Raw genomic sequence first — 25,167 nt, forward strand, 5'->3', positions numbered from 1 at the left:
CTAAGGCTGCAAGAAGCAGCTATAGAAGTTATCAGGTTTATTTAAACTAAGCATATATCTAGCCCCCTTCGTTTTATTGCTCTTCGTCATGGAGTGGAATATAACTTGGGGGCTTATTATCGAAGAGCTTCCTGTTCCAGCATTTAAGGGATCCCTTCCATTTCTCAAGGTCCCCGAGAGTCTCCAAGAGGCAGTAGTTGTGATTAATAGGGTTTGTGGTGTTTATGCCTACAGGTGTTGGTGAGGAAGCATTTGTGTTGTCAATGAAGTGGCTGAAGACGAAGAAGAGACTTGAGTCTGTTAATAAGACATGTACAGCTGGATGTTCCCTGGAAAACTTGGTCCATTGTATCTCGAGCCCCTTGTCCTTTGCTCCATGTTGAAGTCAAGGACTTTGCCCTCTGAGTCGCTATCGTGAGGCGACGGAACATTCTCTGGTTGGGGAATTAAATAGAGCATTCAGCAGTACAGGAGACAGCACAGAGAGCAGCTCCTTTTCTCTTTGTGCAGTTGTATTGGTGCATCCTGAGAAAAAGGCTCACTCTGTAAAGCAAAGATAGCTCCTGCGGTGGCGCCTTTCACCTAAGTATGTATATCACTTGCCACTGAAAAGAAATCTTACAATGGAGCCATCCGCAAGCAACAGGGACAGTGAGTTTGCAAACGTCTGCTTATTGATTCCTTTGGGTCACGGTGTTTTTCTTTTCGGAAGAATTCATTAAGCATAGATATATAAAAAAAACATATTTTATAAATATAAAACTATGATCTATATTTTGTAATTCTGGCACGATCTTGGGATAATTAGGTATGTGAACTACCAAGTCACCAATAAAATAATTTCCATCCATGAAAGAAAAACATTTGTATTTTTAATGGGGTTATAGTCTCCTTATTTTTTTTTCTTTTCTCTATGGCATCCTGTCTTTATTGCTGTCATTCTAACATTAATGAGTCAATGGTGACATTTTTCTTGACTACATTTTTAAAATGTCAGGTTCCTTGAATTGTGATTTGCATACAGTAAGATTCACCCTTTTAGGAATGGAATTTTGAGCACTGACAAACACACAGTCATAGATCCTGACTAAGATGTCAGTATTATTCTAAATTAAGCTTCTTCCTTCCTGATATGTCGTCTTGGCTCTAGACTTAACTCATGGCCACCTCTACCAGTGTTCATATGTTTAAAGGGGAAAAAAGCACTTTAACTAATGTGATTGTGGAACATTGTTTTTCTTATCGAGATGGGTAGTGGAGGTTGGTGTGTTTGTCTGGGTTGGTTTCTGTGCTGTTGATTTTTTTTTTTTTTACAACAGAGGGCTATCTTTCTAAAGAACACAGAAACAAGTTCTTTGAGAAGCACTTGAGTTTCGCCGTGTCTGGGTTGTAGTGACAGGCCAAGGGACTAACTTTAGTGACAATTAACTAATCTACTTGCTTAAATCTCATTGACCAATCTCCTACTTAACTTTATCCAATGTGTTTACAACAGCTCATCTCAGAACTGAACTTTTTGCCATATTTCTAGAGAATTGAGAATCATTCCAAACAAGTGATAGAATATTCCTCATCCCAAAGTCTCCCCATTACCTTTTCCTTAAGGGTTTCTTTGTATTCTAACTCAAAGCAATCATTGATATTATTGTTTTATGCCCTTAATTTTACAGGATTGACAGAGACATGCACCATGCAGTAAGGCTTTTTTCTGTGTGTGTGTGTGTCTGTGACACTGACATAGTATTACCTCTTGTCCTATCCCAAGTTATTTCAATCCATAGATTTTCATCTGGATTTCCATATGCATAAATTCTAGCTTTACAAAAGTCTTCATCATATTTCACATTTTAGATTCATTATGAACCAGGAATAAATACTCATGGATGCACATGCACACACACGCACACATAGTTACACATGCAAGCACACACACTCATATGCGCACATACAAATGATTTTACTTCCTCCTTCCCACTGTGAGCTGAAAATTTCCAATATCTCAACTAGGAAAGTTGTTATACAATGTAATTTTTAAATGAATAAAGAAAATAGCCTCCAACTAAAACCAATGATATAGCTCCTGTAAAATTTGAAAGGGAAAGAATAGACATTTAAAAATGCTCAAAATTAAACAGCAGAATTATATTTTCTGAATTTTTGTTCTAGACACTAATCTTCCAAGGATGCTATATTCTAAATACACAATAGTTCAAAGTTAAGAAATGTAGACAGAAAGAGCATTTAAAACAGCATAGATTTCTGGTAAAACATAAAGAAAAACTATTCACCAAAAGAATATTAAGAATTAAATTTGCAAAACTATAAATTCTTTCTATCAAGTATGTTGAGGTAAATATAAAACTATTTCTGTATGTTAATAGACTATGCTATAAAACATACTTTAGTTGTATTTTGTATACATTATTTTCTCCCTGTTTTAGTTATTTATTGATTGAGTATTGGTGCACTCAGAATTTCACAGTCACTTTCTAGATCATGTGGCAATCATCAGGCATTTTTCTTTTTTTCCATTTGAAAATAGATCTTCAGTTGAAAATATGGAGTGAAAATAATTGGGGCAGGCAAAAATTGGGGAACATTACCAGTGAAAAACTCATTGTTGCAGTGATTACTTATGTAATGCTAAAAACCTTTTTTAATGTTTATTTTGTGGAATTTCCTTTAATTTTGTCCATTGTTAAGATTCCAGTTTTAAGTCTTAAACATGTGGGATAGTGATACTATGTGCTGGGAACTGAACCCAGTGCCAGAGTGAGTTAGATAGTGCTTGCACATTGAGCCACATAGTCATGCATCCAACTCCTGAGAAAAGAAATATTTGACATCATTCAGACTAGACAAATGATCCGTAAAACACAAGTCAGCAAATTCTGACCCAAACTTGGAATTTAGCCTAATAGAATAGAGAAACTGATGAAGTAGAACAATACTGTATCATACTGAAAATCAAGCAGCCAATGTCTTGCCTGGACCCTCTTTCCTCTTTGTCAAAATCCTTAGATTACTGGCTCAGCACACTGCCTTTCTTTGTTTAAACCCTTTCCAACCATTTATCTGATGAGTGATGGTTTCTTCCTTTTCAGCTGTAAACAGGAGCCATAGGAGCTTTTCTCCCAAGGGGCTGTTGGTTCACTTATTATAATCAAAGTGCTTTTGAAGAGTGCCCGGTACATGATAAGTGGTAAGTAAGTGTGACTTATTTGTTTTTACCAGTGGCTCTCAAACCTTAGAAATTGACCCATAATGTCATACTGAGAGACACTGCAAATACATCTGAACACAAAAACAAATACTCCTAAGATAAAAATTAAGTAAAATGGTACTTAGTCACACTGCAAGCAATAAATTCATTATATTTAACTTGAATCTTGAATTCTGTTTTCTTATTTTAATTTCATTCTAATTAATTGTTTTATTCTATTTGTTGCACGTTTATATAAAACAACAACAAAACCCCTTCTTAATCAGTTTCTGATCTTCAGATTGTTATGTGCCCTACTAGTCACCATTAAAATTGAATTTTCAGCCTCTCTACCATGTCACCTATGTTTTTCCATGCAGATCTGAAGTCTTTTCAAACTCATAGATTCAAACATTTGTTAACTATGGTTGTCCTTGTGTTTTAAGTCCAAAATTTGTCTCTTGTGTATATTCTTACATAGATAACAAACTATTTCCTAGGTTCCTTCTAATTCCACAGGGTAAAAATGGAATGACTATAAGAGAAATCTGATTAATTTATTCTAAAATCCATTTTTTTATAAATACGATACAAACATACATTAGGTCATAAGTTCAGTGTCTTTCTGGGCAAAAATAAAAAAGAGTCAATGTTATTTTATTAGAGTGATTCTGTGTAAATTTATCTTCTTGTGAGTTTTGGTATTTTGTTTGTTTGTTTGTTTGTTTAGACTGGGTTTCTCAATACAACAGCTCTGGCTGTTCTGAAACTCTTCTAGTAAATCAGCCTGGCCTTAAATTTGGAGATTCACCTAGATCGACCTGCCTCTGCCTCCCGAGTGCTGGGATTAAAGACATGTGCCACCACCATCCAGTGTAAACTCATTTTCTCAGCTTTTAGGTTAACACACACACAGATTAAAAAAAATTCAAAATTGAATTTGTTACTCATGTGATCTGTATCATATAGATTTTAAAGATTTATTTTATTTTTAATTTGTATGTGTGATTTTCTGTGCATCTATCTAGGGATATGTTTGTCTATGAATGCAGGTGCCCTGAGAGGCAAAAAGAGGGTGTCAAATTCTCTAGAGTTTGAGATACAGGCAGGTGTTACCTGCCTGACATGGAACTGGAACTCAGGTCCACTGAAAGAGGATAAATCCCTTAGTCATTTCTTCAGCATTCAATTATTTAATTTATTAGCATAATGTATATTTAATGTGAAAGTAAATAAAGAAGCCTTCCCCTATAGCTAGACTTTTAAAGCAGTGACTATTAACCATATGAAACTCACTTTCCTACTTTACCCATCCTCTTTCCCCTCCCACTTCTCTCAACCCACTCCCTAAAACCCCCCTTCCAACCCTCCAGTTCCACTCCAGTCCTATGACACACCCACATGTCAGAAAACAATATGCAGTTTCACAATGTGTCCTCAATCCAGACTTGCATGCCTGAATCAACGGTAAGAACTAATTACAATGCTACCCTCATCCAACCTAGATTCTTTGATGCTTAAACTATATAGGCCAGGTCACCTTATCTCTGACTACAATCTTATTCTGTGACTACAGAATAGGATACTTATATTTTATAAGCATAGCAATGGCATTTCAAATAAAATTTAGTTCCTGGTTCAAGTATCTTTCACTATCAGGTTTTCAAGAGTTTACATGAAAATTTACAAATCTTATAATGTTTATGTGATTATATTTGTTTTACAAGGTGTTAGTGATATCATTAAAGCATTTTGGTGGAAATTTCCAAATTATTCAAACCGTAAAGTTGCTAAATACATGATATATATATATGAAAAAACCTTGTTTAATTAGATTAGGAATATGCACTTCTAACTATAATTTCTTTTAGCTTTTAGTCAGATTCTATATCATATAAATAGTGGTCAAGGAGAGAACCTTATGCTTCATATGAGTAGAAAATCATGTCATTCCTTATTCATTCAATGGACATACACTTCTTTAAATCTATGTTACTATTAGCTTTTTCTCATTTCTATAAAGTCCACATATACATGCTGATGGTTTTTATTCTTCTCTGAGGTATTACACAAAACATCATTTATGCCTGGGTACTCTCCAGGTGTTCAAATACAAGCATTGCTGGCAAGCTTTCCAGCCCCTGTAAATGGACGTGCACAGAATAGTTTTGAGACTGCAACACATCTGAGCTCATTCCAGAAGCATATGCTTGGGCTGGATTAGTCACAACAGCATGCAGCTTCATTTGCTGCATATGTATTCGGGAAGCAGCTAGATCTACATTCCGTTCTCAAAGAGTGGTAATATTTATTTTCATTTTATGAGTGGTATGTATGCTCACCCAAAAAAATATAGGTTTACTCCTTTTTTTATTTTCTAGCTTTCACTCTTGGTTGTTTTATCACTTCTTCAGCAGGCTTCATCTAAAAGCACCGCGGTTGTCACCTGCTAGCAAGGCCTTTCCCTGTCTCTTTGTATACGCCACACTCTCCAAGAGCAGCTGCATCACGGCTGTCATTCTGACTGGTAAAGATGTCTTTGGCTGATAAGTTCCTGCCTGTGGCACACAGAGTGACTTCAAACAACTAATTAGCAGGAACTAGGCCACCTCGAGGTTTGGTGCCGTCCATCAAGGCTGCGACCACTGTTGACACCATCAACAGATCTGTCAAATGTGGCTCTTCCTGAGAATGCAACCAAGCCCACTCACTCCGTGGTGAAGCAGGAACTGCCAGCACGTGTTGAATAGGAAGCAGGAAAGGGTGGCCATTCTATACAGACTTAAATAACTGGAAAAATCCTAAATCTGTGGGAAATCTGAATGCTCATTTATTTACATGTGTTTGCAGACTATAAGGAAGTCATCTAAAAAATTCAAGAATCTCTATTGAATAAGTTCATAAGGCTATAAAATACTTCATAAACTCTCATTTATTACTGAAATACCTACTGTTGTGTACTCCTAGAACATACTATTACTGCATATACCATCTATCCACTTAGAGAAATAGACAAATATGCATCTGTATATATAAAGTTATAAATATATAAATATAGTGAATTCAAAGTTATTCAACAGTAATTTTTTCAAAAATTAAAATCTGTTTGCAGAAATGTTTGTTTACATATGAATACTTATATTTCCAATTACATGTTTAAACATTGTTAAGACAAGTTTACTAAATTCACATTGGAAATCAATTGTCATCTCTATAACTAAAAGTGTGTGTTTATATAAATAATGTATATTTAATTATACATGCATTTATATTACATTAACTAAGACTGTGAGATCTGATTGTCTAGTTCTGTATTTTGAACCAGACTGTGGCTTTGTAATAGGAGTTGGGAAACTGAACTAAAGAACCAGTGTATTTTCTAAAACAACAACAAAAGCAAAAATTTCATACAAGCTCTTTACTTAAGTAAACTCATTTTTCTGTTATAGGAAACTGCACTACTTCAAAATATTTACTGGAGTCTTCTGACAATATATTCCCTATCTAGTGTGTTATATTTTTGTGTTGGTTTTATCATGCATCTTAAGCTTCTAAGCATTCAATGCTGCTTGCAAAGTAACACACGCATAGTTGTCTGTTACCTTATGCTGTAACATCTAATATATATAAAGAAGGATCTATGATGACTTAATGCTGTATAATATTAATATATTTTATCCAGTATCATTTCCAAAATAATCATAAGTGAAGATGGAAGAGAGGAACAAAAGAACAAAAAAGAATATTTTATGAATCATCTTTAGTTAAAATCACAATTGCAGGAAAGAAAAGAAAGGAGATAATGGATAATTTGTTCTGCTTCCCCTGAAGAAATAATTCAACATCATCTCTGTGGATAAGAAATATAAGAAGGAAAATCTATACCTGATACACACACACACACACACACACACACACACAAACACATATCAACACCAGGTAAAAGGCTGTTATATTGAGTCCTATATATATAGTATATGTATATTTTCATAAACAATCACTATGTCTAAACAAAGCAAGAAAATACATGTGAGTAATGTTCCGGAGTTTTCCTTTCCTTTTTTAACATTTGAAAGCAGCGGATGACTAGCATTTTCTTTTATTGCAGTTGCTGTCTTCCAGAATTCAGAGCTGTCCTGCAAGCACTGAATTCTGTTCTGTACCTTTGGTTGGTGTCCTTGGCACAAGGTGCACCCATGGATTGCTTTAAATAATGGAAGCTTGTATTTATTTTGTACATTACTTCTAAAAAGCTTTTAATCTAAACTATATGACATATAGTATTAGTAGTAGTTTAATGTATTTTACTTTTTCTTCCCACATGCTCCCCTTACTCACTCGATGACACATTCTTTCTCTATTAAATGTTTCTATCATAATATTTTGTAAAGTTGGTAACTTCTCAAAACTGTTGATAAGTCTTCCTGATTTGTGAATTCACCAAACACTATCCTAAAATTTACATAAAAGGTCAAAAATATTTCTCCTATCAAAATGTTTTCTCCATTTGCTGTGCAGATTGCTGCAGTTGCCCACTCTGGGATATCTTCATCAACCATCTGCACCTATGAATTTCACACTTGCAATAACGGCCACATTTACAAGGTCTGCCAGCTCAATCTCACACTTATTCACAAGCCCTTCCACAAGTCTCCCTAACTTTTAAAGCCAAGATTTCCATCTGACGTTGAAATGTGAATTTTATTCCTACAAGGAAAATCTTATCTGAAAATTTCAGATACTGAATATTAAACCATTTTGTGAAGTTTCTCTAGGTCAAGCATCAAAACAGTGACGGGGAACAGCTATTCATAAGGATATGAATGTATGTATGTACGTGTGTGCTGGGTGGTGTTTTGTGGGTGGATGGATATCTTAACTCTAAGCCCTTTCCCTACCCTACCAATCTCATAGCTCTATTCATCTGTATCTTATGCTGCTGTATCGCTCAAGAGAGTTATGTATGAGAGAAGGGAAATGGCAGCTAAATTTATAGATCAAAGATGTTTAGTCAGGTGATAGGCATAAATGGTATAAAATAATGCATGCCTTTCCATTTCTGTGCTCCTATTTTAACCACTACCATGTTTTGTCTATTCGGTGACAGAAGGTATGGTAGAAAGGGAAAAGAAGCTTTAACATGACAGTTTCAATTTTGTACCTTATTTGAACTCTAATTTAAGAAAGAATTTCAAGTATGAAGTATTTTCTTTGACATTTGCTTGGAAAACCACTTTTGTGCACTTTTAAGGTGGAATCATTACATTACATCAGAAAGCCTAGGACAGAAGCAATTTTTATGCTATCAGTTTCTCATATTCTGACCCGGGTCAGGCTAACCCATCTCTGTTGTCCTGAGGTTATCACTATGTAATCAGTTATCTGTAAGAATTTGTAATATGTTTGCCCCATGACAGTAAAACAGTCTATGGATGTATTGTTTCGATTGCTTCTACTTAAGCATTGCCTTAACAGAGTTAACTTGCTTTGGTTTTGAGCATACATATGGCCTGATTGTGTTTTACTCAATTGGACTAGCCAACATCATTCTCAGTTTCCCCATCTATAAAGGGAAAGTAATTATCACACCTAGAGAATGGAGTTGCAATCAGCATAAAAAAATCAATATTTTAAAAAAATTAAAAAAAATCCTTTTTCTAATGTACACATGAAAGATTTATATTCAAAAATTGCAAATAAGCATTTATCAGAGTTTAATTGACTGCACTTTTAAGCCAGCAGTGCATGCAATTATAACATGCTTTATATTCAGTGATAGATTAGAAGAATTAATGTAATGAATACAAAATACTTAGAGCAGTGTCTGGGACCAAAATATCTCAATAGCAGATATTAGCATTTCTCTATAAGTAAGCAATAATTATACCTAGATAAGAAGCAATAGACTAAGGATGATAATTTTATGATGTTTAAATCCCACTAGTCTTACCAGTCTTGCTTTAACTTCATATCAAATGTGGTGATATAAAGGTAATAACTTAATTCAGATAAATTGACATTAATTACTCAGAATATGACATTAGGAAGGTAGACCTATAGAGTTAAATATCTACCTATAGAAATAGAATATTTTTAGTCTATTAATGCAAATAAAACATGAATTCATAAAAATTAATAATTGAAATGTACATATATTTACTAGATTTCATATAAGATTGCGTTCTAGAAGATTATGTTGTAGGTTATAATCAACTTTATTTGCTCATCTTAATAAGTGATAAACATTTGATAAATTACTTTTCAGAAACTGATTATTAAAACTAACCACTTTATTAATTGATACATGAGTAATGAGTATTTATAATAAACATCTATCCTTCAGCAATCTTACTTGAGCTCTCAGTATAGAATACACTTTTCTCCATGCTTCAGTTTTTAAAAAATATCAGACCTCAAACATTTGTTGGTAACAAAATGTACACTTAAGGAATTAGATGTACTATATTTTTATTTATCTGTATTAATTCTTTGATAATTCTGTACAATGTATTTTGATCACAGGCATGCCTCGCCTTAAACTAAGACCATGTACATACACCCTTTAACATACACAAATCCATGTGTTTTAATTTTTAAGTCCATGGAATCTAATTTGTGTTACCTAAATAAAGGAATCTAAGTTTATGGTGGACACATAGAAATGATGAAAAAATTTATATAGAAATAGATAGAAACAGCATGTGATGCAGCGAATAATCTATGAAAGCATAAGTTGCTTATTTCTTCTAAATTTTGTAACACAGAACCTATTTAACAAACCTAAAACTGACTGTTAAGAATTATTCACATTGTAATAACATAAAAATAATAGTCAAATGAATATATGTGGGACAAAATTTTCTTCAAATTATGTACATCTATGTCTCCTAATATAGCAAAGTAAAATTCCTTTACCAGTGTTATGTTTATTGAACTAATGATATATTTTTTCTTATTTGACTAAAAGACCAATATAGCTCTTGTGCAGTGTGAGTCTCTAAAATATATGAGTGTAAAATTATTTTTATCTTATAAAATCTCTGATGAGATAAGGATATTTTAAGACAACAATTTCTATTAAATACAGTCATCAAAAATATTATGAGATTTATTAGTTTATCATTAAAAACACAGGCATAAAATATTTTAATATGCAATTTTCAAATATTTGAAATACACTTGGATTTTATTTACTTTTAGACTGTTTTGAATATGCCAGTTTTTTACTTATTTAAATCTTTACGAATGAAAAATTTCCTCACCATAATGAATATTATGCTATTATTGTTAGTAAATATGTAGGAATCGTATTTTCCTGGTTCTGAAAAAACATAGTGATTATGGACACCAAAGAGATAATCAGAAGTGATTGCCCTTGAAAGTGTCAAGTAATTAACCTGAGAGAAATTCACATATATATGCAATACTAAAAATATGAACTTTTATTGAAATAGATAAAAATATGTAAAAAGAGAATTGCACAGTAATATAACCTAAAAATTTTCCTTTAGTATTTTGTAACCTCAAGTAATCTTTTCCAAAAACCTTTATTCCTGTTATCAATTTTTGTTGATATCAAGCCTTTCAAAATGATATAATCCTTTACAAGGTAATGACAGAACTGTTGCAAACACAAAACAAAATGAAAGAGAAAAGAGCCTTTAATAACTGTTAATATTCTTTCATAATTTGAGGACTTAGATAAAAAAATCTATTCATGACAAATTGAACAACAAATACAATATTATTCATGAATTCAATGTTTTCAGAAAGTAAGTGATATAAAAACATGTTTCAAATTATATATAACAAATATAACATAATATCTTTCAATATGGATTTTTATCTATTACATAATAATGTGAGAACATATAACAGTATTGAAATTTATATACTGATTTAATTACTTGCGTGATTTAATAATCAAAGAAATAAGACCCTGTACTTGGGAGGGACCTAGGATGGTAAGGGAATAGCTGGGGTAAAGATATGCAGAAGTTATGTAATTATGTTTTAGTTAAATTATTAAAATAGTAAGAAAATGTTTAAAATTGTTAATACTATAAATAATGTGTGTATTTTGATGAACACACTCACACAAACATACACACACACGAAGGCAAACACATTTCTAACTACAGCCAACACAATAGCATAGGCATAGTGAGCTAGATCACTTAACATTGCATAATAAGAAAGTAAACAGAATTTTCATATTTTACTGAGAATAAAATTATCATTTAAAAAGTAACAGCTTTTTAAAGATATTATGTTTAATCATACAGGTTAATTAATCAAATTTGAAGAAATATGGCTTTAAAGGTGAAGAGTTAATACATTTTTCCCAACATAACTCGTGTATATAAACCAAGAATGTCTTTTATATCTTTATGTGAAAATTATAACTTTTGATGCATTATTATTCATATACCTCATCTCAATTAATAAAAATGAATCGACCAAAATCAAGTAACTCCTAAAGAAGGTAACTCATTATTTTTTCCAAAAATAGCTAAAGCAAAGATTTTCTGTTATGAACATGTTAAATTTACCATGACACTATTTTCAGAGAGAATATGATTCATGGACATATTTTTCTAATACTGTTTACTTTCAGTTATATTAAAGCACTAGTATAAAAATCTGGCCATAAAAAGAAAACAGACACACAAAAACATCTGTAATAGTCAACACTGTATATTTAAAACTCAGAGAAAATGGCTATGTCTCAGTACTAAACTTGCTCTGTGGACATATTCATACCTCGGAATGACTTTCTTCATTCTCTCGAATGTGGAAATCAGTAGAGCTTGGACATTGCTGATGTGTGACAGGGATAGTGTCACTTTTGTTGTGTGAGTTACACTGAAAGAGATTACCAAATAATTGTGACAAACTACATGTAAAATGTCCATTGAGAGACAAGGCAGTTGGCTGTGAGGCTAAGGATATAATAAACTTTGAACTAATCAGGGTCTACATTCACAGTTAGCATGCATTGGTACCTACCGTGGCAAAGCAGTAAAATGTGCCAATATATTTTGTACAGAAAATGGAAGACATAATGTTACAAATATTAATTGACTTTTCCTATTCAAAAAAACTATTTTAATCAAATCACCTATACAATACTCTTAGAATTTGAAAAGTTTATAGAATGTTATTGTATAATTATATTAATATGGCTGCTTTACATATTTCTCTCAGGAGCTCTTCATTAAAAACAAAACATTATTTATTTCATGTTCTTTCCTTTGTTCTTCTCTAATCTTGTCTTAGGACAGGGATGTAAATATTTCAGTTGTCGCAGTTTACCAATTTGCTAAGCATAACATTTTAACTACTAAAATTTTTAATTTAATAAATGATAGCATTGTATCACCACAAAAGAGTCATCACACACTCATTTCCCATTGAGCATATTAGTTTCACTCTCAGATAAAAATTTTGTTTTCTTTAAAAATATTTTTGTGATGCGTTTTGCCATTTTAGATAATAATCATCTCATTTGTTTTAGTTTTATGTGACATCTAAGAAAACTTTTTAATATAATTCCTCACAAACCTTTAGTACAGAAAAACATATGTCATGATATATACATACAGACACACACATATACATATACTCATACACACACATATATACATACATATACATACATAAGTGGTTTGATTTCAGCTTTGTTTATACCTCAACTACTATGATAACTCTACATGGGTAATTCACGCAAATAGTGATTGGCATTTTTGAGAACCCAACTAACTTTTATGAGTATAAAATCTCAGCTGGCCAATATCAATTCATTGAAGGCACTTAAAATCATCTAAATATCTTTATCCTTAATTGATCCTCAACTGGAATGTTTTCTTTGATATTTCTTTCCAGTAGCTTCCTGTGTTTTCTAAAACAATAAAAATAAAACATCTCTTTAAACATTAATTTTCAACTGTGATGATCCTACACATTTTAATTATCTTCTGTGCCTAGTTTTTCTGCATGTCTATTCTTGCTGATTAATCTCCTTTAACAGCTCATGTATTATGTAGCCTCCCCCCCATGCAAAAAACATTTCCTAAATCCCTATGCCTCATTAGTTGTTCTTACCTTGGTAATATATTAGATTCATCTGGAGAACTTTTAAAAACCACTAATAACAGAGATCTGCTTCATACCAATTAATTAAAAACTTGTGTAATTATTGATAAATGCTTTGCTGATTTTACATTGAATTCGAAGTTCCTGAGTTAGATGAACTTTATGGCACTATGCTGAACTATGTCTTTCACACATTTTGTTCTGTTTGTCTGTCCACTTTGTGTGGAGGAAGTCAGTTACTATGTGCATATATATGTGCACACTATCTCAAGACTTAGAGGTCATAAAGGTATGACATGTAATAACTGATAAACTAATTCTGGCACTTAAACAGTATAAAGTAGTCATTAACCACTGTGACTTGTAAAGATACCTAACAAAGTATGCATAAATTGCTGTGGAAAAAATGAGAAATTTTCTACTTTGGGTTTCTATTGATACGTTAAAACCCAAAGCAATATGAATGGTAATGGATTTATTTGACTTATAGGTTACACAGTCCATCACTGAGGGAAGCCAGAACAGAAGCTCAGGTCAGGAACTTAATGGCAGTAACTGATATAGAAACCACAGAGGGATGCTGCTTATCTCGTGCTCCTAAAAGCTTTCTCAGCCTGTTTTCTTATATCATCTATTATGGTCTTACCATGGTTGACTCTGCCTACTGTTGGCTGAGTCTTCCCACATCAATCCTTAGTCAAGAAAATGTCCAACAGACTTGTTCAAAGGCCAATCTGGTGGAGGAAATTCCTCAATTGAAGGTCCCACTTACCACATTAGTGTGGGAAGTCCTTCTGCCTATGTGTTGCCTTTATTGGTTATTGAAGAAAGAAGTTGTTCCAGCCAGTGACTTAGTAGAAGAGAGATAGACTGAGAAAACTCAACTAAATGCTGGGAGAAATAATGTGGAACCAGTGAGCGGCCATGGAGTCGCCAGAAGAGAAAGCTGCAAGCTGCCAGTAGGCCACGAACCACGTGGTAAAATACAAAATAATAGAAATGGGTTAATTTAATATGTAAGAGCTTGGTAGGAATATGTTAGAGTCATTGGATAAGCAATGTTTTAAATAATATAGTTTCTGAGTGATTGTTTCTGGTCTGAGCGGTTGGGAACACACAAGCCAAGCAACCTTCTACAACACCACATGACTCTATATCAAGTTGATGAGTACTAAGCAGTACAGGATCATTTGGGTTTGGCTCCAAGGGCAGAGTGCTGAGAGATGAGCTGTTGAAAAGGCCTTGGTTGGTTTGCATTCAAAATGCAAGAACCTACAGTAAACTCTTTAAGGAGATGCATTTTGTCAATTCATGAGAAGTTGTAGAAGTTCAAATAGAAAGATTGTGAGAAGTAATTCAAAGATGGACAGAAGTGTATTGAACTCAACAGTAGACTCAATAGTGACAAGTTACAGAACTGAATTCAGTATAAGAATGATTGCCTAGGATAGGCTGTTTACAAAGAACTGAATGAACCATTGGGAATGAACTTCTTACTTTATACCCTAAAGAAATATAAACCACACACAAATGGAGTTCTGTGGCAACATACCAATTACAATCAGATAAATTCTCCTGTTCCAGTAAGACTTGACCCATAAGCTTCTCTGGTATCCCATTATAGAAGAGTCTTTTTTTTTTTTTTTTTTTGTAAAAGAGTGAAAACAGCAAAGGAAAATTTCAACCCACAGATAATTCTTTAATTTTTTGAAATTTTCATTAACAAGGAAGAAATTTTCTTGGAAGATTATATGTCCAGGAATCAGATCTATGAATAAAAATATTAATACTATAGTGTTTAGATATAAAATACTATAAATAGTCAAATGACAAAAAGACAGACAAAGTCTTTGGGAGGAAATAATTTAATCAATATGTATCTAATTTTACCTTGAAATTTGCAAGATGAAACAATTTTTAAAAACTTTTTGAGGTTTCCCCTACCAAAATATTCTATTTATAAAATTTAGTATGAATTACTCTATTAAAAACTATGGCCATTTTTCATTTGTTAGATCAGATTTTTTCTTATAAGGCACAAGTGGAAATCAAACTTGAGATATTGTAAGCTCAATAACAACAATTTTATTAAATGTAAATTCCTGTAATGTAACTACATTTGTTTTGTACTTTAAATTCTTCAATATTTTTCACTAGCTGTGATTGATAGCCTGTGTTTTAATATGTGACTTAAACTTCCTTTCCCCAAACACCCATTGTGCTTCCTGAGAACATGGCTATTCACTACGTATAGAAAAGCCTACTCAAACTTGCTACACAAACAGCTACTTTAGCTCTTTTAATTTTGATACACGTCCTAAGAAAGCACTTCATAGTCATGATATCAAGAGAAAGAAAATCAATAGCTGAAAAGCAACAAAAGGTTCATGAAAAGTCACATAATCATAAATAAAAACTAGGCACTTTGTTTGCTACAAGGGAGTTCGTTACTTTTCCTACTTCACTCTATGGTAGCAGGTGTGCATTCTGTTATTTTGTCCCTCCTCCAACCTTCTTACAAAATCAAGATTGTTTGATGAAAATCAATGGCATGCTTGCAAATCCCTTATAATCATCATAGAGGCACTAGCTTTGCAATTTTGTGCTATATTTTTCTTTAAATAACAAGTTTATTTGTTAAAACCTCCCACTGAATATTCCATTTGTATCCATTTTAACAAACTGATGATTGCTCTCATAAAAAACGTATTTCGTTCTTGCAAGTTATGATATAAAATTTCTACAAGTTAATAAAAAGTTACATTCATATATATATAATAAATATCAACATTAAATTTTATCTATAGTTGGTGCCACCAGCTCCTCTTCAACCATACATAGCACAATAAACATGTACCAGACTTACTAACTCAATTTCACTAAACTACTCTATCACCATCAGCAGAAATTTTTGCATTAGTAATTCAGGGGTCAACTTTCAATCCTCACTAATGCCTCCCTAATGCCCTCTAAGACAGCACAGCAAATGATATCATCACTCTTCTATTTCCCACTTTCATAAACCATTTGTTTTGGTTTCAAATTTTAACGTGTCAGAAGGGATGGGGCCCTGATACTTCTTCAGAGAGGGTTTTCCTAGTGCACTGTTCAGAGTAGCCGAGTGCTGACATCATCCATAGTGTGTGTCTTCACAAGTAATATCATATGTGCAGTAAAATCATTCTTATTGATCTTGGAGCTACTCTCTCTCTAGCTTTCTCACAACCACACTATTTTTAATATGCTCCTTCATTTTTGTGTTTAAAACAAAAAACACTTTTCTCCCACCAAAAATCGTATTCCATTTCTAATTCATAGCCTTTTATTCACTAATTTTTCCTTTTTTTTTGTTTTTCATTTGTTTTTCAAGACAGTGTTTCTCTGTATAACCTTGTCTGTTCTGGAACTCTCTGTGTAGAAAAAAACATATATATGTGTGTGTGTGTGTGTGTATCCATGTATATAAACATGTATATATGGATACACATATAATCATAAACTCATAAGAACAATTTACTAAGTCTGTAGAATGTTGCTTTTATTTATGTGTGCAGAGCTGACCATACAGTACTGGAATAACTAATTGGTGTATTTTTCCTTTGGTAAAACTATTTCTTCCACTCAGAAATTTTTTGATTGCTTGTAGTATCTCTGTAGGGTTTTGGCCTTGTGGTCTTTTCTCCATCCACTTTGGTATATCTATGGGTATCATCTGTGTTTAGCTCATTTTGGGGGAGTCATGTTGCTGAGACTTTATGGGTGTTGCTTCTGATGTTACTAGGAGATGTATTTTCTCAGAAAACTCCTAAATCCTCTGACACTTAAAATCTTTCTTCCCCATCATCCACAACGGCTTTAGATGTAGGAGTATTTTGTAGCTATGTTCACTAAGATTGGGAACCACAATTCTGCACTGTGATTGGTTGTGTTTTTTGTAATGGTCTTCATCTACTTGAAAGAAAAATTCCATAACTGTCTCTCTTTTGATAAGTATTATTTTGAAGCCAGACAAAGAACATATTGCTGCTTTGCCTTAAAGCTCTTTTTTATTTTTTTAAAATGTAGTTTTCCTTCATTTTAATTAAAAAAAGATAAGTTTTCCTTGCTGATCTCCAGGACAGTTCTTGAGCATCATTATATTTATTGAAATATGAATATATTTATATAAAACTTTTGAAAGAATAAACAAATACCATTGTAAAACTTTTACAATTATTTATAATGCATAATGTGTTTTCCTTCTAACTCTCTAGTCACCTGACTACAGCCCTTTCTCTCTGTCCCTACTAACTGTACTCCCTGGAAAGTTATAATTGCTAAGACTTAGAATCTATAAGACACAAGTTAGAACAAAAGTAAGAAGCAAGGCCTTTGAAAATTGAGATTACTCAAATCAGGAATAATAAGCATAAAGTAGATTCTGGCCTTTCTATTCTCTGGACCACGATCAACTTCCTGCAAGAAGTGGTTTCATTAGTCATCTGTTAACCAAATACACAGATCTGAATTTATTAGGTGAATATATAGACAGATTAAATCTTGTCTGATGTAGGAGCCCACTCTGTGTGCTGTCATTACCATTAATGCATAGAGAAACTGCCTTGGCCTGTTGATATGGGAGAAGTAAAGTAGGCAGGGAAGACAGAACTAAATGCTGGGAGAAAGAAGGTCAGCGTCAGAGGAGACACCATGGAGCTGCCAGAGTCAGAAATGCCAAATCTTTGCCTGTAAGCCACTACCACACGGCGACACACAGATTACTAGAAATGTGATAGATTAAGATGTAGGAGTTAGCTAATAAGATGGTAGAGCTAGTGGGCCAGTGATTTAATGACTAGTTTCTGTGTGGTTATTTTGGTTCTGGGCAGTCTGGACCAACAGTATCTCTCCTCCGACACCTGTCCACATTTTTCCCTATAGTGCTCTTTGCATCATTCATACTCTCTGCTATTTTATTACACCAGACTCCCTTTTCTATTGTGTAAGAAAGGGAAAGTCCTTTAACTCTCTTATCAATAACACTCTTCTGTCTTTGCAAATTACATCTACCATTTCATCCATTCTTCCAATTTTCGTTCTGGATTCTTCTTTTTTAAAGTTTAGGACATTCTTTGCTACCCCATCCTATTTCTTCAAAGGAAACTATTCATTTTGCCCATCTGAAGTATTTTATTTCTTCTTCTTCTTTTTTTTTGTAAGAAATTTTAAACTCAGGTTTGCAAAGACTGCACAGATAGAGGTGGTCATTACTGTCCTATTAACATTTAGAAGCTTACTTTAACATGCTTTGCTTTTCAGAAAACAATAAGAATACAAGGGCTCTCGGTGTTAGGAAATGAATATAGTCTTACTAAATAAAGACTAAACATTTTTCCCTCATACAGTTGTAAATCCCTTCATTAGAAATTATCTCCAGTCTTTATAAGTTAATAGAGATGAAACCAGAAGTACTTTCAGGTCATTACTCATCATAGAAGAGTCCAAACCACCTGCCTGAGTACCACAAATCATAACTGCTTCCGTGAAGTTCATGACATATCTCTCTAAAAGGTTTATAGACCTCATGGTACAGCTTTATACAATTCTTTTGACACAATTGCTATAAATGTAGATTGAAATAGAATTTCCTCAGAAAATATGTTTATGTTCTAACACTAATGTTCTATGCTTTACACTTTATTCATTTGTTCCTCATAAGCCTCGCATTATTACCTTCCCTTGCGGAATACACTGAGTGGTCTCGAATGACAAAAGGGTTACATCTTCTTTTGCTACAATAGAGTTCTGTTAATGCCGTTTGACTGTTATATTGCAACTTCATTATGCATTTTAAGCAAATGGCTGTAAACAATACACACTCCCTAGGCACTTAAAAAAATAATTCTGGCCAAACATATTCCAAAGAAGGATTGCATACATTTTTCATTCCCAAATCAACCCATATCATATTTAAGGTGAATGTTTTCAGATTCCTTAAGCTCATTTTTTGATTTATTATAAAATCCTTGAGATTTGTCTGTATATTCATTGTTAAATTGTTGTTGTACTCTGAATACATATAAAACTGGAATTTCCCAACACAGGAATCATAGATTAAAAGTTTATTAATAGTTTCACCATATTAGAAAAGTCCAACATGAAATGTGATCATTTAGAATTTAAGATTGCAAATTATCTGTTATGCGTCTGAAATAAATAGAAAGATTTCAGGGGGAAAATGTTAATTGATGGTCTGTGTACTTTCCCTAGACTATTTCATTTCCATTGTAGTTAACTAATGTAGAAGAAAGAAGAAGTTATAGAAAAAAATTCCAAACAAATCTGAAATGATATTTAAAAATATGAGACTAAAATTAGCATATTAGAACATAGCACTAATTTGTGAATGTGCTGTGAAGTAGCATCTTAATGCACATATGTGACCAATAAAAATTTCAGGAATGTATTGACAGAGTTTTCTAACAGTAAATATGCTTCTGTAGAGGGGGCATATCTGATATCATAGATGTATGAATGCACACACACACACACACAAAACTTATCATCAAGTTTATGGAAAACTCTTTAATGTAAGTGATCATGTATAATTTTATTAGGGTCATTTTAGTATATAAAATTGTCTTAACTAATATTAGAATAAGTATTTTTAATAAAATATTACATTTATGTATTAAACTGATACATTATGTAAGACATTTATGAAATTTAAATATGTTGGAATAAACCATATGCCCTACCTTTAGTATATATAATATCTATTGAAAATTCTAGTATATGTGCTGCCGAAGCAAGCACTATTGAAAATTCTAGAGTTAACTGTTCCTGAAAAAATATACTCACAGATTTATAACTATGTTTAGAAATGTCTGTGGTAAAGAGAAAACTTTTGAAACCTGAACAGAGTCATCATTATATTCCAAAAATATTCCCAAAATAAACATTTCAAAATAATATTAGTTTTGTCTATCTGCATGCCAGGCATAAAAAAACCACAGTCTGCAAGTAAACCTTGATCCAAAGAAATCAAATAATAATTTCAGAGGCTCCATTCCAGAGTGCTATACAGTGATTTAAAAATTTAAGACTATGCCAGTTATTTGAATATTGTTTTTCAAGGCTAGTGTGTTGTTTCTTCCAAGGCTACTTTTGAGAAATGAAAGATTTTGAAAGTAAACCTGAAACATGAATCTAAGCTTGCAGTTGTATATGCCAGAGGAGGCAAGGAGGGAGTGCTTTATTTTAGCCTTTCATTCTAATATCAACTAAACCCAACGGTTAAATATGTGACTTCAAAAGATCTGTTCTAAGATTCATAGTTCACATTCTAATCTTAAATGCATGTATCTGAGTTGTGCAATATCTAAATTTGAATATAAATACATGTCTTTTTATTTAATACTTTAAATTGATGCTTTCGAAAGCTCTGGCATATGGCATTAGCTACCCGTTAGTACCTGTGCCTCCACACACGGATCCAATTACCTCTTATTCACACACACAAAACACATGCCACAGATTCTGAAATATGTCAACTCTACTTCCTCTTTACGGAAAACAAATTGGAACTTGACCTATCGCTTGAAATGGATAAAACTAAACAGTCTCAAGCTAAATAAGCTACTGTGTTGCTAGATGGGAAATCTCTATGTCTAGCTTGTGTAAGACTGAATGTCTCACAAACTGTAGGACTTTTCAGATCAAGTTTCAATATTAACGTTCATGTACTTTAAGGAACAAATCAAAGACACAGGAGAAACAGGCTCACTTTCAAGGTTTGAAAAGTATTTTTTCTCATAAAATAGCATAAAAAAATCCTTGAAGGAATATAATTCAACAAATAAGAAATGCCTGCTGGTATTTTCACTGCTAATAGACTTCATCTATGGAATTTCTTTTTTTTTTTTGTCTTCCAGCTCCAAACTAATATTATTTCAGTAAAACTATTTTACTGTTTGTCTTTTAATCTAAGGCCATAGATCTGATGACTTAAACATTAATGCTTCTCTGATCTGCTGTCATGAATTATCTCTGGGTGAGAGATTGAAGGACACTATGGCAATCAGTGCAGACATGTATTAAATCAAAGTATGAAATGTGTTTATGTATATACATAGACAAATTTATATATGTACATATATATATATACACAGAGAGAGCATATTAGTAATAAAAGAGACTATAACAGTGTACTGATATTCATCAAAAGCATCACATCATGATTCCCCCCAATTAATGGAAACGTACATAGATCCACCGATTCCTTTATACATAATAATATTTTTAAATAACTAATGAAAAGTAAAGACAAGTAAATAATTCACATTCATTATTAGTGCACACTACATGAGGCCCCTGAAATAAGCTCCCCATACCTCTCAAATGTATTCAGCAGTATGGTCAAATGCCATTTAGGACAGTTTAAAATAAAGTAGAATGTTAAAATCTGTAATCATTCAAGGGAGACACTACTCTTATTGCATTTTATGTTTTGAAAATATGAAATTATTTAGAATAATACCAAAAAAAGATCCTTCTGTTTTCATTTTACAATAAAACTGAATATATTTATTTTAACTAAAAGAGATTAACATTTAATTTCATGATAATTTTTACCACACAAAGGTACGATTTCAAAATTATTATATAATCATTATATCATATACTAAGCGAATATTTTTAAAATACTCCTTTCAAAAATACCGGTAGCAAGCCACTGCCAAATGATAGCAATATGTAATTCAAGAAAAAACACTAGCATACACCTCTAGACATACAGACATGAGCACACACACACATAATTATCTTAATAAACAATGCCTTTGAAGCACTGATCTTCGTGATCAAGGAAGAGCATTTATTACAATCCCAAACTCTTTATAAAAGCTGTTTGTCAACTTCAAATGATTACGACGTGGCCAAATTGAATTGACTTTTGGACTCCTCACCAATGGAAGCTATGATTCTACTAGACCCTTTAGACAATATCTTTCTCTTATCATTTGATTAGCAAGAGAGTTGGTGTGAACAGAGAATGAGATTATCAGCACTAATTTGTGTTGGTTTCTTATCTCTGTGGTTAGCTGTTTAACTCTGATATTACGCCCAGATGCAAAGATCCTAGGGCCTTGTGGAACACATTATCTCAAAACCCTTCGACCCATGTCTTTTGCTTCCTAATCATCACACAGAACATGTAAATGCCCCACAACCTTCCACTTGCCCATTTGTAGAAAGACTTGCTTAGGTATTAAAAGTGATTGTGTGTGATCCTTGATGAGTTTTATTCTTCTTTTATATCCCAAAGTTGTTGACAAGATTTAAGGTTGAACCTGCATTCTCCTTTATGTGGAAACTTCCTACAAATAGTCAGATATGTAGTGAGAAAGAAATATATATGTGTGCATGTCTGTGTGTGTGCATGAGTGTGTTTGTGTGTGTGTATGCATATACATCCATTTTCCACTTACTAGGCAGGAGGCAGTGAGATGTTCTTGTATGTATGCTTCAAGGGACAGAAGGGAAAGAAGTAACTGGGTAATGGCTGGTTTCCTTAGGAACTCAGCATGAAAGAACATAGAGTCATCACAACAAACATACCATGTAACTGGCATCAGTCTCAGTACCTCTGAGTTTCTCTGTGCCTTTTTTTCAGGTGTACATTGTACGAAGATCTATGGGGTGGTGTTTGTCATCCACGGCACTGACACTCATCTAATAATGGAATATGGACTTGAAAACTGTACTTGCTAATAAGAATTTATAGTTTTTTCTTTGAAAAACTTCAACATTTGACAAATTAGTGTATCTCAAGTTATATATTCTCAAGATTTTCATTATCTTGTTATAAATTACATGTTTATAATGTAAAGTGGCCTTTACTTATCAGGTAAGGTGCTAATAGCAAATGATTGTCAACATATTGAACTTTGTCCCTTATCTAATTCATTTAAGATGCCCATTAAACATGAGAAAAGATAACCTTTACTATTAAGAATTTTCATAAAACCTTAATAAAGTTGCTGCTTAACTTGATATTAAAATGTTGGGAATTCAATTCAAAATGTCCTATGCTCAGAATCTATGACATACAAAAGATCAATCACATCCTATACCCTCAGCTTTAAAAGGGCTGTTATCAACATAAAAGTAAATACTATAAAACATATGCATGTTTTTCTATATAACAGACATACACATTAATATAAAATAGCTGTATATATAAATACTTCTTGTAATTTACACTTTTTGCATAAGGAGTTGATCATAAGCAAGACTTGAATAAAGTTTCTAATTAGTATTTTGTACTTTTAAGCATATCAACATTGTACATATCTTCTTAAAATACAGAGAATATTTGCCATTTTTATTCCCTGGTGAGGTCTCTAAAGCATGGCGAAGTATACAAATTTGTTCACTGCCTTATTAAAATAAATAGCTAAACACAACAGGAGAAATTTGCCCAAGGAAGAAACATCCTGGTATGCACAAACACCTAATAAAGAGCACATTCAGCAACTATTTACAAACTTTTAAGCAAGCTGTAAAAAGGACACATGAAAGATAGCAAAAACTTATTTTCTACTGCTCATTAAACTGAAACTACCAGTAAATGAAAACTTGTTTAAAAATAAAGCCAGCACCTACATTCTCTTATGTGGCTTGCCAAATTCACATATTGCATATTGACTAATAAAATATCCTCTTCACTTGTTGAAAGCTTTTCTTCCTCACTTGATAGTTTATGTTGATGTCAAGTCAGAAAAGGCAGCAACTTTCACTCAATTTATGCACCATATATAAATAAGCGTACTCCTTAAATGAACTGCCACAAAACTAAGACTTTGCGAACATGTGCCTATAAATGTGGGGCAGAGTCGTGCTGCATATATTTTTATCAATGCATAATTTTAAGATCCAAACTTGTTCTCTCAATTTTTCTAGTATTGAAGAGCATAAGACAAATGACTCACCATATTCTAGAAACATTTTATATTTTAAATAGTCTCTGAAATGCAATCACTAATGAGTTATTTGATTACCATAATCAGAAACACTAATCACTACAGTCTTGATGAAAATTCAGACATTATCTCAAGAGGGCTTTGGCGAAATAAATGTGTTGGCATGCTATTTGTATTTTTCCAGCGTTACTCATTGTGAATCAGGGTAAAATGAGTTTAAGAACAGATGTTACAAATGGCGTAAAATACAATACAGATAACAGGTATATGTAAGAGAAAATATACCCACTAAAAGTTGAAAAAATATAAATATTCTCATGATAACATAGTCAGAGGAATAAGTCATATAAACAACTTTATTATGATATACATTGCATGCAGGTAAATTCCTTTATAACATCATTGGCATTTTTCTTTCTTGGTTAACACTTGTAGAAACCAGACCCTGATGACTGCAATACTACTGAGTGGTGTTCTTGTCATCAGGATACTGTGCTATGTTTAGAACAGTGAAAAACAAAAAGTAAAGGGGACCAGATCTTCGGATCAAACATTACTAAGACATACTATTTCACTATTTTATGTGTTTTGATAATCAAAATTCTTTTTTTTTTAAAACTAATTTTCTCACTTCAAAGAATACAAGTAAATAGAGATATTTTAGTTAGGGCTCAATGATATTCTCTGTGGAATGCCTACATGTGTGTATCTATATTTTTCCCACCTGTTTCATGAGGAAAAGTCTTTGATAAATGATGGGCAAAGTGCTAATCTGTGAGTATAGCAAGTTATCATTTGAAGTCACTCTGAGGAGTCGGAAAGAGTGTAAGAGCCAGAGAAGATGGAGGACACCAGTAAGTCAAACTTTTCTAAATCAGCCAATACAAAGCTCATGTGAGCGTAACACAG

The 25,167-nt window shown here is 32.8% G+C and overlaps 1 protein-coding gene across 6 annotated transcripts in view; it reads right to left on the reverse strand.

The window, feature by feature from the left end:
* Positions 1-25,167, reverse strand: part of Pcdh9 (protocadherin 9) — an 814,947-nt gene that overhangs the window by 504,838 nt on the left and 284,942 nt on the right. For 3 of the 6 annotated variants that reach the window (XM_075949803.1, XM_075949799.1, XM_075949800.1), the window contains exon 3: positions 11,966-12,067. The exons of the other annotated variants lie outside the window; for them this stretch is intronic. In XM_075949803.1, coding sequence (XP_075805918.1) covers positions 11,966-12,067 — 102 coding nt within the window. The remainder of the gene's footprint in view (positions 1-11,965; positions 12,068-25,167) is intronic. 6 annotated transcript variants of the gene reach the window in all.

Source organism: Microtus pennsylvanicus, chromosome 15, assembly GCF_037038515.1.
Source record: "Microtus pennsylvanicus isolate mMicPen1 chromosome 15, mMicPen1.hap1, whole genome shotgun sequence".
Taxonomy (NCBI): domain Eukaryota; kingdom Metazoa; phylum Chordata; class Mammalia; order Rodentia; family Cricetidae; genus Microtus; species Microtus pennsylvanicus.